At 41.2% G+C, this 17,255-nt stretch overlaps 1 protein-coding gene across 1 annotated transcript in view; it reads left to right on the top strand.

Annotated features, from left to right (window-relative positions):
• Positions 1-2,134: 2,134 nt before the first annotated feature.
• The window catches only part of TMEM241 (transmembrane protein 241), a 215,768-nt gene continuing 200,647 nt past the window's right edge, over positions 2,135-17,255 (top strand). The window contains exons 1-2 of the mRNA XM_010586816.3: positions 2,135-2,309; positions 7,985-8,031. Coding sequence (XP_010585118.1) covers positions 2,238-2,309; positions 7,985-8,031 — 119 coding nt within the window. The 5' untranslated portion in view covers positions 2,135-2,237. The remainder of the gene's footprint in view (positions 2,310-7,984; positions 8,032-17,255) is intronic.

A 17,255-nucleotide genomic window follows, 5' to 3' on the forward strand; every position in this document is an offset into this window, starting at 1 on the left:
ATCAGGCAGTGTTTCATTCTGTTGTACTTAGGGTCGCTGTGAGTTGGAACTGACTCCAGGGCACCTAACAACAACAACAGGACAGAGTAGAACTGCCTGCTGGTGGATTCGAACTGCCAGTCTTTTGTTAGCAGTCGAGCTCTTAACTAGTGCCCCACCAGGGCCCCAAACAGACCTTGAGGAGGCTTAATTTCCTCAATTTTATTAACCACGGGTCCTGGTGGGGCAGTGGTCAAGCCCTTGGCTGCTAATGGAAACGCCAACGGTTGGAACCCACTAGCCTCTCAGCAGAAGAAAGACGTGACAGTCTGTGTTGGAGGACAGCCCCAGCAAGGAAAGACCCTCACTATGTGTCCTGGAAGATAATCCGAAGAACTGACATATAGCCCTTTCCAGATCCATACTTTTATTCAGGGAAACTTACATGGGCAAGCAGTTGCTCTCTGTAGTGGCAGCCGCTGGAGTATTTTCCGTGCCAAGCCAAAGAGGCAGAGAAATTTAAAGGGGAAACAGAAAACAAAAGATGCATGCAGCTGTTTTCCTAAGATCTAGGAGTTAAGCATAATCAAACTCAAGCGAGGGCGGCTTCTTCTCATGTGCCCAAGGCTAATGAGAGCTGTTTTTCCTGGCTCCAAGGACGAGAGCTGTTGTCCTAAGACCCCGGCCGCTTCTCATCGGCTTGGACCGATTGGGACCATTTCTAGGACCATAGCCAAGGGCCTGCTTTGACCAGAGCGCGGCTATGATGAAATCTTGTGTCCCTACAGTCTGCTTCCGTAAAGATTACAGCCTTGGAAACCCTATGGGGTAGTTTTACTTTTCCCTATAGAGTCATTAGAAGTTTGAATGGACTGAACTTATAGCGACCCAGTAGGACAGAATAGAACTGACCCATAGAGCTTCCAAGGAGCGACTGGTGGATTTGAACTGCAGACCCTTTGGTTAGCAGTTGAGCTCTTAACCAGTGAGCCACCAGGGCTCCTATTAAAAAACAAACTCATTGCCGTTGAGTCAATTCCGACTCATAGTGAGTCTATAGGACAGAGTAGGACTGCCCCATAGGGTTTCCAAGGAGGACCTGGTGGATTTGAACTTCAGACCTTTTCAGTTAGCAGCCATACCTCTTAACTACTACACCACCAGGGTTTCCAGGCTTCTATTCAGCACACACACAGCACCCACTGCCATCGAGTCGATTCCAACTCATAGCGACCCTATAGGACAGAGTAGAACTGCCCCATAGAGTTTCCAAGGAGCGCCTGCCGAATTCGAACTGACAACCTCTTGGTTAGCAGCCGTAGCACTTAACCACTAGCCACCAGGGGTTTCCAGGCTTCTATTAAAAAAAAAAAAATTAGGAGCTATTAATTGGTTAGTTGGCCGGTAATAATGGTTAAGAGGAACGTAGAGGTGATTAATATATTTTTTTCATATACATCACCGTTCTATATGCCTTGTCAGTTGCCCCCGAGCAGAGTCAATTCTGACTCACGGTGACCGCACGTGTGTCAGAGTAGCACTGCGCGCCACAGGTTTTCAAGGTGGTGAGAGATCACCAGGCCTGTTTTCCGAGGTGCCTCTGGGTAGGTTCCAACTGTCACCCTTCCTGCTAGTACTTGAGTGCTAACCATGGACCCCTTTGACTCGTTACAATCATTTCTTTTTTTGTTTCTTTTTTTTTGCGTGTGGGGGGTGGTCATTCAAAATTAGGCGACTGGGTACTGCAGATGGTCACTTGGGTGGGTGTTAAGCATTTTTTTGTGTGATTGCAAAATTCATACAGATTCAATGTGGAAAATTCACAAAAAGCACAAGCATCATTTCGGTCTCACCGTTTAGAGATAACTACGAACATTTTTCGTTAAGCAGTAATGGGACGTTGTGAACTCTTTTGTAAACTGTTTTCTTTCTCTCCTACGACTTTCAGAAGACAACGACTACGGTCCAACCTTTCTCTACAGGCGGTCGGAGGCCTGACTCCCGCCCACCCTGTTTCTTCCCCACTACCAAGCTGCCAGGTCAGCGCCTTCCCCATCCGCCCCGGGACTGTGGCTCTGGGAGGCGCGGCCCCTTTAAAGAGGCAGGAGCCGGGACGGGGGGAGGGCGGTCCCGGCTCTGATTGGTGGAGTTCGGCGCAAAGAGATCCTCGGCGCGGGCCCCGCCCGTCGGGTTTCTGCTGTGGCGGGGCTTGCTTGGGTGGGCACCGCCACTCCCCGGGCAGGGGAGCGAGTTGACAGATGTGTTTGAGGAGGTCCCTGGCTGGCCTCACCTTTTGTGCCTGCTTCCTGGCTTCTTACCTGATGAATAAGGTGAGGGGAGGCGGGCCCGGGGAGGCTATGGCACGTGGGAGATATGAGTCCGACATACGTGTACAAATGCAGCTTCCAGCTTCTTATCTTTTCCTGATATGGGTGGAGAAGAAACCGACTCTGTGCTTTAGGTCAGATTTGTTGGATTGTAGAGTCCCTGTTTCACTCCCTGTAAAGCACCCTGTCCATCACCTGGGAAATAGGATCTTCTGACTGGCGAATTCCAGTGAACTTAATTTGGGGCTGTGGACTACTGTTAAGGGAAAGAAAATTGGCTTCAGTTTCCTCGGGAAGGAAGACTAGTGGGAGAAGAAATCAGACACACCCTGCCTTCTTCTCTAGGCACGCCCCTCCCCCAGAATCCCACCAGGTTCCAGGAGTCTTTAAATACATTACTCCATCTCCTGTCACACCACTGATTTCCAAACCTGTGCTTAATAATATGTCCTCATACCAGGCACTTCTGACCTATTCAAGAGGTTTTAGTGGAGTTATCTTTAAAAGTAAAACGTAAAGTTAATTTTTAATGTAAAATAATGTCAGAAAACCCTTTTTATGAGGAGGCAGAAAAGAGGTGGTGCTTGACAAAGGTTGGGGATCACTGGTAAATCGGAGTTGGTGGTGGTTTTTTCCTTTGTGAGGAGGGGGCAGCTGGCCTTGGGTTTGGTATCATGCATGGAAATGCTGTGGACGTGGGTGGGCCATCATCTCTTGTCCTGGGCTCAGGCTTGGCCAGAATTGATACTGCTCAGGACCACCTATTCCCACTTTAGAGTACCTATTACCCACACACATTGGGCTCTTAAAAAAAGCTGTTGTTGCATTTCTCATACTTTCTATCTTAGCATTTGTGCCTGTCCTGGGTCTATTCACAGGATACTCCTGAGCCCTCCCCCTCCCTCCAGTTGATGTCAGTTCTGGTGATGGAGCTTAGAAGATCTATTAATACAGCCTTGCTGATAAGCAGCAATGGGTTTGCATCCCAGCTCCACCCACTTGGCTTTGGTATTTAATCTCTCTAAATCTGCATCTTATAATCTTTAAAATGGGATTAAAAAAAAACCTTCTTCAAAGGGTTTCTGTGAAGATTAATTGAAATAATGTTTGTAGAGTGGTTGGACTAGTGCCCAAAGTGGTGGTAGCAAATACTCAATAAGGTAAGTGGTAGTTACTGCGGAATGAAAGAAGAAAGAGAGGGAGGAAGGAAAGATGATCTTTCTCTTAGTGTATGACACAGTAATTAGCTTTTAACAGACTTGTTTTTTCTTCACGGGGGACAGGTAGCTAAGCTAAAAGAAGATAGAATCTTGGTCTTTTGTGGCACCAATTCAGGAATATGTGAAATTGTGAAATGCCCTTTTTACTCAACCATTCTAATTTGTTTAGCTCACCTGATGGATCTATTGACAATGTTTTGCTTTAAAACAGACTAACCTGCTTTTTATTTCCATATAATATTCAGAAGGGGCAAAGTAACACGTCTTTTATGAAGTCCACAAGCCAAGGCATTGGTCAGAAAAATAAACAAATGTATATCTAAGCAAAAAAATCCAACAGGCACATAGTGTTTAGTTCACAGAAATTTATGCCCCCTCTGGATATACATCCGCATTTGTGAAGTTATGTTTATATCTGTTGGGGCACCACACCATTTTATAATCTGTGTACTAAAGACTGAATCCCTTCCACGTGCATAATGCCTCAGGGTGCTTGTTCTTATTACTTGCTGTTGAGTCAGCCCCGACCCATGACAATCCTGTGTACAATGAAATGTTGCCGTGTCCTGTGTTATCTTCATGATCATTGATGTGATGTCCATTGTTGCAGCCATTGTGTATTTGGTGTCTTTTCCAACCTAGGGGGCTATGTTGGGTAATATTGTGAGTTATACAGTTTTCGTTGGCTAAAGTAGATCGCTCGGCCTGTCTTCCAGCCTGTTCTAGTCTAGAAGGCTCCACTGAAACCTGTCCTTCACGGGTGACCCCTGCTGGTGTTTGGAATACCGGTGGCATAGCTTCCAGCACCATAGCAACATGCAAGCAACCACAGTATGACAAACTGACACATGGGTGGCAGCTCACAGTGCTAGATAAAATTAAATTGTCATGTCTGCAGGAACATATAATCTAAGTAGTAGAAATCATAGATTCCTGTAGACCCTCAGGATTTAAACATTTTTCATGATTATTTGGAATGCTTTGGCTTAGGGCTGTTGGGAAGTGTCAGACCTGAATGGAGAGAGTAGGATAAGAACAGCAGAAGGTAGAAAAGAAGTGGAGACCGAGGAGATTATACAGAGGAAGAAGGAGGTGGAACCAAGAGGGGTGGAGAGATGTGAGGCCCAGGCAGCGCTAGGAGAGTGAGTTGTTCATAAGAGGCCTCTGGTGAGGAATGTTGTAACTCTTAGAAGCTTGGACTTTGCTGTTGATTCATCTTCTCAGCCGGGACAATCATACATCGTTCAGGCAGCCAAGGCTGGGTTCTGCTGCTGCCTCATGGCGGGATCAAAGGCCATGTAGGAAGAGACTTGTGTAGGAGACACTCCACAAACATATTGTCCTGCATCTAGTCTTTGCCAAATTATTTATGTTTTGAATTAGTGAGGATTTCTTGTCTAGAATAGAGAAAGCTCTCTTCCACTATTTGGAATACTCTATGATAAAAAATGATAGTTTCCTTATTTCCGTATTTATCAGTATAGTTTTCTCCTTGAACTGTTCTCTGTGTTTCTAGAAAGGAAATTCATTTTTAAAAATCTTATACATCCCTTCTACTATTTAAATGAGTGAATGATTTTTGTTGGAAACGTGAAACAGCAAGTGAGTGTGAAAGGAAACTACGATAGGTAAAGAGGGAGGAAAAAGCACCTCACCCTTGAGTTCTAGTGTAGAAACAGCATAGGGGCAGTGTCTGACCTCCTCTAAGTTCACAAGGGGGAAAGGAGACTCAAGATGAATAGCCCAAGGCTGTTTCCTATGAGGAGGAGGTCAGACATGCCTCCTGTCTGCGTCAGCTTTACCATTTCTGGCACCATTCGTCTCTCCCACAGCACTCTCTGCTTCTCTGCTGGGTTTGAGAATTCATTGCAATGGCCACACAGAACTCACAGACAGTACTTACGATTATGGGGTTTATAAGGGAAATAACAGCTGCATTTCAAGCTCAGGACCACTCAGGATACAGCTCTTCTATCAGGACAGCCTCTTCTCAGCCCTGCTCACAGGGACACCTCTCCCTGGCCCTAGGCCTTTGCCCAAAGGCACTCAGTTTTCTCTCTTCTCGGGCTGGGAAGCCCATCACACTGTCTCCTGCTGCCGGGTCTCTGCAGCCACTTCTCGAGCTCTGTCTCTCTGTCTTCTGGCTCTCTTAGTGCAGAGATCCTGGATCCTGGCTGTTCTTCCTTGGTGGTGGTGGAATCTTCTCTTTCTAGCCTTTGGGTGGCTCATTTCAAGCCTAGTGGGGACAGCAAAACTGACTAATCCCTCTACCAAAAAAACCCATTGCCGTCGAGTCAATTCCAACTCACAGCGACCCTATAGGACAGAAAAGAACTGCCCCATAGAGTTTCCGAGGAGCGCCTGGTGGATTCGAACTACCAACCTTTTGGTTAGCAGACATAGCTCTTAACCACTATGCTACCAGGGTTTCCAATCCACCACAATTACCTTATCACATAGTCGTGCCCAATCACTTGGGTGGGAGTTACAAGACCATAGCTGGAAAGACCACACAAGAGTGACCCATCACACTGCATCTTGCTTTCCTAGCTCTGTGGCATTTCTAGGAGAGCCTAGGCCCTGAGTTTCTTGTCCTGTGGGAGTTACCAACAGTAACCTGGAGACCAGACAGCTAGCTGCTTTATCTTCTTCCTCTCATAGTTCTTCAATGGTTAGCCTGGAGGCAAAGTCAGCTTCTCTTCTCCTTTCAAAGGTTCCAAGGAGCCCTGGTGGTACAATAGTTAAGAGCTCGGCTGCTAACTGAAAGGTTGGCAGATTGAACCTGCCAGCTACTTCGTGGGGGAAAGACATGGCAGTCTGCTTCTGTAAAGATCACACCCCTGAAAACCCTGTGGGGCTGTTCTAGTCTGTCCTATAGGGCTGCTATGAGTTGTAATTGACTTGAAGGCAATGGATTTTCAGTGGTTCCCAAGTGATTCCTTCTTTTCCCCTGGGAAACACACAGAACTAGGGTCTTGTTGTTCTGCCATATAGCATTTTGCTTGGAGCAGCACTTTCCAGTGACATGAGGATTTGCTGAAAGGAGAAATTTTAGGACTTGGATTACAGTTTTTTTTTTTTTTTCCACTGTTCTTTAACAAGGTGAGGTGAGATTCAAGGATTTTGTATCTCCTTCAGTTTTTTTTTCAGTATCTAGGACAAGGCTAAGCACACAATAAACTAAATAAATACTTGGTATCTTAATGAAGGCTATGAAGAGTTGTCCAGGCCATGACCCTGGGGCTCCCTTAATCCTTTCTACATTTTAGGGTGAAAATATCAGAGAAAAGTGGGGAGGGACACATTGAATTATGTGAGTAAATAGACTTCAGTGAAGAATGAAAGTCCATTTCTGAATAAATATAGAACAGAGCACAGACAGCCATAATTGTGACATTCAGGAGCTCATACAAGGGAAATGCTATGTAGGCTACCCCACAGGGGGAAAAAAGATACGTAAACTTGTCCAATACCAGTCCGCTCCATTTTTTTTTAGATCATTTGAAGAATCAGTGCAGTCCTTGACTAAAACTAATGGTTTCAGAGTTTAAAAAATTTTTTAAAGTACTCAATAGTAGAAAAATAGAAAAAGATACCCAGAATGACCCAGTACAGGTCCCCATTCGTAAAGTGCTGTAACTTTGATCAAAAGACATAATAGAAATACAAATTGACCTTAGCTGGGTTGGTTTTAAAAAATCCTTAAAATGCCAAAATACAGCAAAATTTATAAGTCATTCAAGCTAAATTCATTAGAAAAAAAAACCCCCCTCAGAATGCAAAAGCCAAACTAAATGATGAACTGAATGATAGATACAGTGGATACTGCTGAGAAGACACACTGTACCCAGGGGCCTGTCCGATTTTCTCTGGAGATGCTGCAGTCACAACATGACGTTTCTGGGGCCTGGGAACATGCTGAGCGTTTGGGCATCTGCAGCATTGGACCCAGCCCTGTGTTTCTCTATGTTCATGGTGCCAACCTCCATTCCCCAGCAAATTTTCAGCTCCCAATAGTTGTAAGGCTCTGATGGCCCTAGGGAAAAGTAGCCCACACTCTTTAGTTTGTCTTAGAAGGTAATTTTTTTCCCTAGTTGTGTTTTTTTTTTTTGGTGGGAATAAAGGCCTTTTTAGGAATCTCTGAATGGCACAAATGGGTAAACACTTGATTACTAGCTGAAAGGTTGGCGGTTTGAACCCACCCAGAGGCACCTCAGAAGACAGGCCTGGCAATCTGCTTTGAAAGGTCACAGCCATTGAAAACCCTGTGCAGCAGTTCTTACTCTGACACACATGGGGTCGCCATGAGTAACCAACTCAGCAGCAGCTAACAACAACAACCGCCTTTTTGAAACTTGAGTGCACTTATGTCGTTCTTCAGTAGGAATTTCTCTGATTATATGGTCTATCAATTCTCTGTAATTTGAAATGTCCATTAATTTGTCATTTGTTTTTCAGTATGTCCTGTCTGTCTTGAAATTTACCTACCCTACATTATTCCAAGGGTGAGTATCTTTTATTTATGCATATTTGTAGGAAATGTCAAACCAACATCATTAAATGTCTTTTAAAATATTTTTAATGACTGCATACATTTTTTATCAAATCCATACTGTACTGTACTAATTAGTATTATAGTTTATTTAACTATTCTGTTAGTGGCCATTTAAATCATGCCCCATTTTTTTGCTATAAAAACAGCAATGTTATCAGATATTTTTGTACTCAAATCTGCCAGATTTCTATTTTGAGGGGATAGGTTCCTACATGAGAAATTTCAGTTAAGGAGCGTGAATTTCTTTAGTATCTTCTTATTTTTGAACCTTGTATTACGTCGTAGGTGAAATTTTACACAACGAATTAGTTTCCCATTCAACAATTCACACACAAATTGTTCTGGGACATTGGTTGCTATTTCCGTAATGTGTCAGCACTCTCCCCATTTCCACCCTGCCTTCCTCATTTCTGGGAGCCCTGGTGGCACAGTGGTTAAGAGCTCAGCTGCTAACTAAAGGGTTGGCAGTTCAAATTCACCAGCTGCTCCTTGGAAACCCTCTGGGGCAGTTGTACTCTGTCCTGTAGGGTTACTATGAGTCGGAATCGACTCCACGGTAACGAGTTTGGTTTTTGGTTTTATGCTTATACATGGAACATAGTAGGCACTCAGGAAGACGACTGTTGAAATGAGAGGATGAATGAATAAACCAGATGAATCTCCAACCCTGAAGCGTACATGAGCCTCTTATAAGACAAAGACCCTTTGTTGACGATCAGCTCTCCATAGCTGGATGAATTTACTTCTGGGTTCTCAGTCCTATTCCATTGGTCTGTGTGTCTGTCATTGTACCAGTACCAGATTGTTTTGGTTATTGTGGCTGCACGTAAAGTATAGTGAAGTGTTGAAGAGCAGAGATATCACTTTAAGGACTAAAGTGCGCCTGATCCAAGCCATGGTGTTTTCAGTTGCTTCATATGCATGTGAAAGTTGGACAACGAATAAGGAAGGCTGAAGAAGAATTGATGCCTTTAAATTGTGGTGTTGACGAAGAATATTGAATATACCATGGACTGCTGAAGAACAAACAGATCTGTCTTGGAAGAAGTACAACCAAAATGTTCCTTAGAAGCAAGGATGGCAAGACTTTGTCTCACATGCTTTGGACATGTTATCAGGAGGGATCAGTCCCTGGAGAAGGACATCATGCTTGGTAAAGTAGAGGGTCGGCAAAAAAAGAGGAAGACCCTCAAGGAGATGGATTGACGCAGTGGCTGCAACAATGGGCTGAAGCATAACAACAATTGTGAGGATAGCGCAGAACTGGGCAATGTTTCATTCTGTTGTACATAGGGTCGCTATGAGTTGGAACCCACTCAATGGCACCTGACAACAACAGCAGCATAGTAAGTTCTGAGATCAGGAAGTATGAGGCCTCCTCTTTGTTGTTGTTTTTCAATAATGCTTTACTTATCTGGAGCCTCTTTCCTTTCCATGTAAAGTTGGAGACTATTAGTTTTTCCATTTTGTTACAGAATGTTGGGTTTTGGATCAGGATGATATTATATCTATAGATTGCTTTGGGTAGCATTGACATTTTCCCAATGTTAGATCTTCCAATCCATAAACGTGGTATGTTTACCCATTTATGTAGGTCTCTCTTGGTTAGTAACTTCTTGAATATTAAGGGAATTTTTTCTAAAAATATTTTATCAATTTATATTGCCACCCAGAATATATATAAAATTTTCCATAATATTGTACTTGAACCATAGCTGTTTGTTTTTTTCTTTATGCTGACTTTATAATTAAAAAAAGGTTATCTCTTTGCCTTATAGTTTCTTAGATTATTTATAAAGTTGGACAGTTTTCTTACGTTTATTATTCACTTGTATCTCTTTTTTTGTGAATTGTCAATTTGTGCCTTTTACCTACTTATTGAGGTTTTAATATTTTCTTATTAATTTAATGAACTCTTTATATTTTAAAGATGCTAACCACTTGTCCATCATATTTATTGGAAATATTTTCCCAAATTTGTTTATTCTTTGTCTTTTAATTTTGTTTATAGTTATTTTGATTCTTCAGATATTTTATTGTTACTTTTGTGATTGTTTCTACTGCTTTTATGGTTACTCTTACCCTTCATAAGATCATGTAGCTGTTCGCCTGTATTTCGTTAAAGCTTTATTCAATTTTTAATCTTCGTTAGTTTACTTTAGGCTGTCATTTGATGTGAGAAAATCATTCTTTCCCGAATAATTAGCTATACTATTCCCATTTATTGCATTCTGTGGTTTAATTCTTACTTTTGCCTTTGAGTTGTTATTATTATATGTATAGTTATTTTTCTAGGGTCTATTTCAGGGGTACTTTGTTGTCAATTTTTATGGAGGGTCTAGTGTGAAATTGTTTTAATTATTATAACTTATAAATACGTAGTAAGACAAGTCATTCTTCATTCTTTTTTTTTAATGTTCTTTATAGGGTTGCCAATATGTTGTTTCAGATGAACTTTAAAATTCCTTTGTCAAGTGCTTCCTCACTACATCATAGCAAATCTTTTTTTTTTTTAATTAATTTTTATTAAGCTTCAAGTGAACATTTACCATTCCAATCAGTCTGTCACATGTAGGTTTATATACATCTTACTCCCTTCTCCCACTTGCTCTCCCCCTATTGAGTCAGCCCTTTCAGTCTCTCGTTCCGTGCCAATTTTGCCATCTTCCCTCTCTCTCTATCTTCCCATCCCCCCTCCGGTCGAGAGTTGCCAACACACTCTCCAGTGTCCACCTGATTTAATTAGCTCACTCTTCATCAGCATCTCTCTCCCCCCAACTGACCAGTCCTTTTCATGCCTGATGATTTGTCTTCGGGGATGGTTCCTGTCCTGTGCCATCAGAAGTTCTGGGGAGCATTGTCTCTGGGATTCCTCTAGTCGCAGTCATACCATTAGGTATGGTCTTTTCATGAGAATTTGGGGACTGTGTCCCATTGGTCTCCTGCTCCCTCAGGAGTTGTCTGTTGTGCTCCCTGTCAGGGCAGACATTGATTGTGGCCGGGCACCAACTAGTTCTTCTGGTCTCAGGATAATGTAGGTCTCTGGTTCATGTGGCCTTTTCTGTCTCTTGGGTTCTTAGTTGTCGTGTGACCTTGGTGTTCTTCCTTTGCCTTTGCTCCAGGTGGGTTGAGACCAACTGATGTATCTTAGAGGGCCGCTTGTTGGCATTTAGGACACCAGGTGCCACAATTCAAAGTGGGATGCAGAGTGTTTTCATAATAGAATTATTTTGCCCGTTGACTTAGAAGTCCCCTCAAACCAAGTTCCCCAGACCACAGCCCCTGCTCCGCTGACCTTTGAAGCTTTCATTTTATCCCGGAAACCTCTTTGCTTTTAGTCCAGTCCAATTAGGCTGACCTTCCTTGTATTGAGTGTTGTCTTTCCCTTCACCCACAGCAGTTCTTATCTACAGATTGATCAATAAAAAGCCCTCTCCCTCCCTCCCTCCCTCCCCCCTTTGTAACCACAAAAGTATGTGTTCTTCTCAGTTTTTTCTATTTCTCAAGATCTTATAATAGTGGTCTGATACAATATTTGTCCTTTTGCAACTGACTCATTTCGCTCAGCATAATGCCTTCCAGATTCCTCCATGTTATGAAATGTTTCAGAGATTCGTCACTGTTCTTTATCGATGCGTGGTATTCCATTGTGTGAATATACCACAATTTATTTACCCATTCATCCGTTGACGGACATCTTGGTTGCTTCCAGCTTTTTGCTATTGTAAACAGAGCTGCAATAAACATGGGTGTGCATATATCTGTTTGTGTGAAGGCTCTTGTATCTCTAGGGTATATTCCGAGGAGTGGGATTTCTGGGTTGTATGGTAGTTCTATTTCTAACTGTTTAAGATAACGCCAGATGGATTTCCAAAGTGGTTGTACCATTTTACAATCCCACCAGCAGTGTATGAGAGTTCCAATCTCTCCGCAGCCTCTCCAACATTTATTATTTTGTGTTTTTTGGATTAATGCCAGTCTAGTTGGTGTGAGATGGAATCTCATCATAGTTTTAATTTGCATTTCTCTAATGGCTAATGATCGGGAGCATTTTCTCATGTATCTGTTGGCTGCCTGAATATCTTCTTTAGTGAAATGTGTGTTCATCTCCTTTGCCCACTTCTTGATTGGGTTGTTTGTCTTTTTGTGGTTGAGTTTTGACAGAATCATGTAGATTTTAGAGATCAGGCGCTGGTCTGAGATGTCATAGCTGAATATTCTTTCCCAGTCTGTAGGTGGTCTTTTTACTCTTTTGGTGAAGTCTTTAGATGAGCATAGGTGTTTGATTTTTAGGAGCTCCCAGTTATCTGGTTTCTCTTCATCATTTTTGGTAATGTTTTGTATTCTGTTTATGCCCTGTATTAGGGCTCCTAGGGTTGATCCTATTTTTTCTTCCATGATCTTTATCGTTTTAGTCTTTATGTTTAGGTCTTTGATCCACTTGGAGTTAGTTTTTGTGCATGGTGTGAGGTATGGGTCCTGTTTCATTCTTTTGCAAATGGATATCCAGTTATGCCAGCACCATTTGTTAAAAAGACTATCATTTCCCCAATTGACTGACACTGGTCCTTTGTCAAATATCAGCTGCTCATACGTGGATGGATTTATATCTGGGTTCTCAATTCTGTTCCATTGGTCTATGTGCCTGTTGTTGTACCAGTACCAGGCTGTTTTGACTACTGTAGCTGTATAATAGGTTCTGAAATCAGGTAGAGTGAGGCCTCCCACTTTCTTCTTCTTTTTCAGTAATGCTTTGCTCATCCGGGGGTTCTTTCCCTTCCATATGAAATTAGTGATTTGTTTCTCTATCCCCTTAAAATATGACATTGGTATTTGGATTGGAAGTGCGTTATATGTATAGATGGCTTTTGGTAGAATAGACATTTTTATAATGTTAAGTCTTCCTATCCATGAGCAGGGTATGTTTTTCCACTTAAGTATGTCCTTTTGAATTTCTTGTAGCAGAGTTTTATAGTTTTCTTTGTATAGGTCTTTTACATCCTTGGTAAGATTTATTCCTAAGTATTTTATCTTCTTGGGGGCTACTGTGAATGGTATTGATTTGGTTATTTCCTCTTCGGTGTTCTTTTTGTTGATGTAGAGGAATCCAAGTGATTTTTGTATGTTTATTTTATAACCTGAGACTCTTCCAAACTCTTCTATTAGTTTCAGTAGTTTTCTGGAGGATTCCTTGGGGTTTTCCATGTATACGATCATGTCGTCTGCAAATAGTGATAGCTTTACTTTCTCCTTACCAATCTGGATACCCTTTATTTCTTTGTCTAGCCTAATTGCCCTGGCTAGGACTTCAAGTACGATGTTGAATAAGAGCGGTGATAAAGGGCATCCTTGTCTGGTTCCCGTTCTCAAGGGAAATGCTTTCAGGTTCTCTCCATTTAGAGTGATATTGGCTGTTGGCTTTGCATAGATGCCCTTTATTATGTTGAGGAATTTTCCTTCAATTCCTATTTTGGTAAGAGTTTTTATCATAAATGGGTGTTGAACTTTGTCAAATGCCTTTTCTGCATCTATTGATAAGATCATGTGGTTTTTATCTTTTGTTTTATTTATGTGATGGATTACATTAATGGTTTTTCTGATATTAAACCAGCCTTACATACCTGGTATAAATCCCACTTGATCAGGGTGAATTATTTTTTTGATGTGTTGTTGGATTCTATTGGCTAGAATTTTGTTGAGGATTTTTGCATCTATGTTCATGAGGGATATAGGTCTAAAATTTTCTTTTTTTGTAATGTCTTTACCTGGTTTTGGTATCAGGGAGATGGTAGCTTCATAGAATGAGTTGGGTAGTATTCCGCCTTTTTCTATGCTTTGAAATACCTTCAATAGTAATGGTGTTAAGTCTTCTCTGAAGGTTTGGTAGAACTCTGCAGTGAAGCCGTCTGGGCCAGGACTTTTTTTTGTTGGAAGTTTTTTGATTACCGTTTCAATCTCTTTTTTTGTTATGGGTCTATTTAGTTGTTCTACTTCTGAATGTGTTAGTTTAGGTAGGTAGTATTGTTTCAAGAATTTATCCATTTCTTCTAGGTTTTCAAATTTGTTAGAGTACAATTTTACGTAGTAATCTGAAATGATTCTTTTAATTTCATTTGGCTCTGTTGTGATGTGATCCTTCTCGTTTCTTATTCGGGTTTTTAGTTTCCTTTCCTGTTTTTCTTTAGTGAGTCTAGCCAATGGTTTATCAATTTTGTTAATTTTTTCAAAGAACCAGCTTTTGGCTTTGTTAATTCTTTCAATTGTTTTTCTGTTCTCTAATTCATTTAGTTCAGCTCTAATTTTTATTATTTGTTTTCTTCTGGTGCCTGATGGGTTCTTTTGTTGCTCACTTTCTATTTGTTCAAGTTGTCGGGACAGTTCTCTGATTTTGTCTCTTTCTTCTTTTTGTATGTGTGCATTTATCGATATAAATTGGCCTCTGAGCACTGCTTTTGCTGTGTCCCAGAGGTTTTGATAGGAAGTATTTTCATTCTCGTTGCTTTCTAAGAATTTCCTTATTCCCTCCTTGATGTCTTCTATAACCCAGTCTTTTTTCAGGAGGGTATTGTTCATTTTCCAAGTATTTGATTTCTTTTCCCTAGTTTTTCTGTTATTGATTTCTAGCTTCATTGCCTTGTGGTCTGAGAAGATGCTTTGTAATATTTCGATGTTTTGGATTCTGCAAAGATTTGTTTTATGACCTAATACGTGGTCTATTCTAGAGAATGTTCCATGTGCACTAGAAAAAAAAGTATATTTTGCAGCAGTTGGGTGGAGAGTTCTGTATAAGTCAATGAGGTCAAGTTGGTTGATTGTTGTAAGCAGGTCTTCCGTGTCTCTATTGAGCTTCTTACTGGATGTCCTGTCCTTCTCCGAAAGTGGTGTGTTGAAGTCTCCTACTATAAATGTGGAGGTGTCTATCTCACTTTTCAATTCTGTTAAAATTTGATTTATGTATCTTGCAGCCCTGTCATTAGGTGCGTAAATATTTAATATGGTTATGTCTTCCTGATCAATTGTTCCTTTTATCATTATATAGTGTCCTTCTTTGTCCTTTGTGGCGGATTTAAGTCTAAAGTCTATTTTGTCAGAAATTAATATTGCTACTCCTCTTCTTTTTTGCTTATTGTTTGCTTGATATATTTTTTTCCATCCTTTGAGTTTTAGTTTGTTTGTGTCTCTAAGTCTAAGGTGCGTCTCTTGTAGGTAGCATATAGATGGATCGTGTTTCTTTATCCAGTCCGTGACTCTCTGTCTCTTTATTGGTGCATTTAGTCCATTTACATTCAGCATAATTATAGATAAATAAGTTTTTAGTGCTGTCATTTTGATGCCTTTTCATGTGTGTTGTTGGCCATTTCATTTTTCCACATGCTTTTTTGTGCTGAGACGTTTTTCTTAGAAGCTTGTGAGATCCTCATTTTCATAATGTTTAACTTTGTGTTTGTTGAGTCGTTACGTTTTTCTTGGCTTTTTTCTTGAGTTATGGAATTGATATTCCTTTTTGTGGTTACCTTATTATTTACCCCTATTTTTCTAAGTAAAAACCTGACTTGTATCCTTCTATATCGCCTTGTATCACTCTCCATCTGGCAGTTCAATGCCTCCTATATTTAGTCCCTCTTTTTGATTATTGTGATCATTTATCTATTGATTTCCATGATTTCCTGTTATGTGTATTATTTTGTTTATTTATTTATTTTTTAGAATTAGTCTTAATTTGTTTGTTTTTGTGCTTTCCCTATTTGAGTTGCATTGATATCAGGGCGTTCTGTTTTGTGACCTTGTATTGTGCTGGTACCTGATATTATTGGTCATCAGGCCAAACAATCTCCTTTAGCATTTCTTGCAGTCTTGGTTTAGTTTTTGCGAATTCTCTAAACTTGTGTTTATCTGTAAATATCTTAATTTCTCCTTCATATCTCAGAGAGAGTTTTGCTGGATATATGATCCTTGGTTGGCAGTTTTTCTTGTTCAGTGCTCTGTATACGTCGTCCCATTCCCTTCTTGCCTGCATGGTTTCTGCTGAGTAGCCTGAACTTATTCTTATTGATTCTCCCTTGAAGGAAACCTTTCTTTTCTCCCTGGCTGCTTTTAAAATTTTCTGTTTGTCTTTGGTTTTGGCAAGTTTGATGATAATATGTCTTGGTGTTTTTCTTTTTGGATCGATCTTAAATGGGGTTCGATGAGCATCTTGGATAGATATCCTTTCGTCTTTCATGATGTCAGGGAAGTTTTGTGTCAGGAGTTCTTCAACTATTTTCTCTGTGTTTTCTGTCCCCCCTTCCTGTTCTGGGACTCCGATCACTCGCAAATTATCCTTCTTGATAGAGTCCCACATGATTCTTAGGGTTTCTTCATTTTTTTTGAATTCTTTTATCTGATTTTTTTTCAGCTATGTTGGTGTTGATTCCCTGGTCCTCCAGAAGTCCCAGTCTACATTCTAATTGCTCGAGTCTGCTCCTCTGACTTTCTATTGCGTTGTCAAATTCTGTAATTTTATTGTTAATCTTTTGGATTTCTACATGCTGTCTCTCTATGGATTCTTGCAACTTATTAATTTTTCCACTATGTTCTTGCATAATCTTTTTGAGTTCTTCAACAGTTTTATCAGTGTGTTCCTTGGCTTTTTCTGCATTTATCCTAATTTCATTTGTGATATCTTTAAGCATTCTGTAAATTAGTTTTTTATATTCTGTATCTGATAATTCCAGGATTGTATCTTCATTTGGGAAAGATTTTGATTCTTTTGTTTGGGGGGTTGGAGAAGCTGTCATGGTCTGTTTCTTTATGTGGTTTGATATGGACTGCTGTCTCAGAGCCATCACTGGGAAACTAGATTTTCCAGGTAATCAGCTAAAAAAAGTGCAGTCAAATCCCTATCTGAATTCTCCCTCTGGCTCCAGGTATTCGGATGTTAATGGGGTCGCCTGGGGAGGGTGGGGGAGGGATCAGAGAGCTAAGAGTGTAGCACCACAGAATATAGAGCTGAGCACAGCGTTCACTCTCTGCCCCCGTCCGCCAAAATCCGGGCGGGACGGCTCCCCGGTTGGGACCCTACTCTCCCCACTCTGAGACCAGTCACTTCCTCCCAGGGACTTCTCCCTCCGGTGCACGGCACTGCTTGCGCGAACTGGGTGGGCGTCTCCCGCACGAACGGGTGGGCCCGCCCCC

This window comes from Loxodonta africana, chromosome 11 (genome assembly GCF_030014295.1).
Source record: "Loxodonta africana isolate mLoxAfr1 chromosome 11, mLoxAfr1.hap2, whole genome shotgun sequence".
NCBI classification, from domain to species: domain Eukaryota; kingdom Metazoa; phylum Chordata; class Mammalia; order Proboscidea; family Elephantidae; genus Loxodonta; species Loxodonta africana.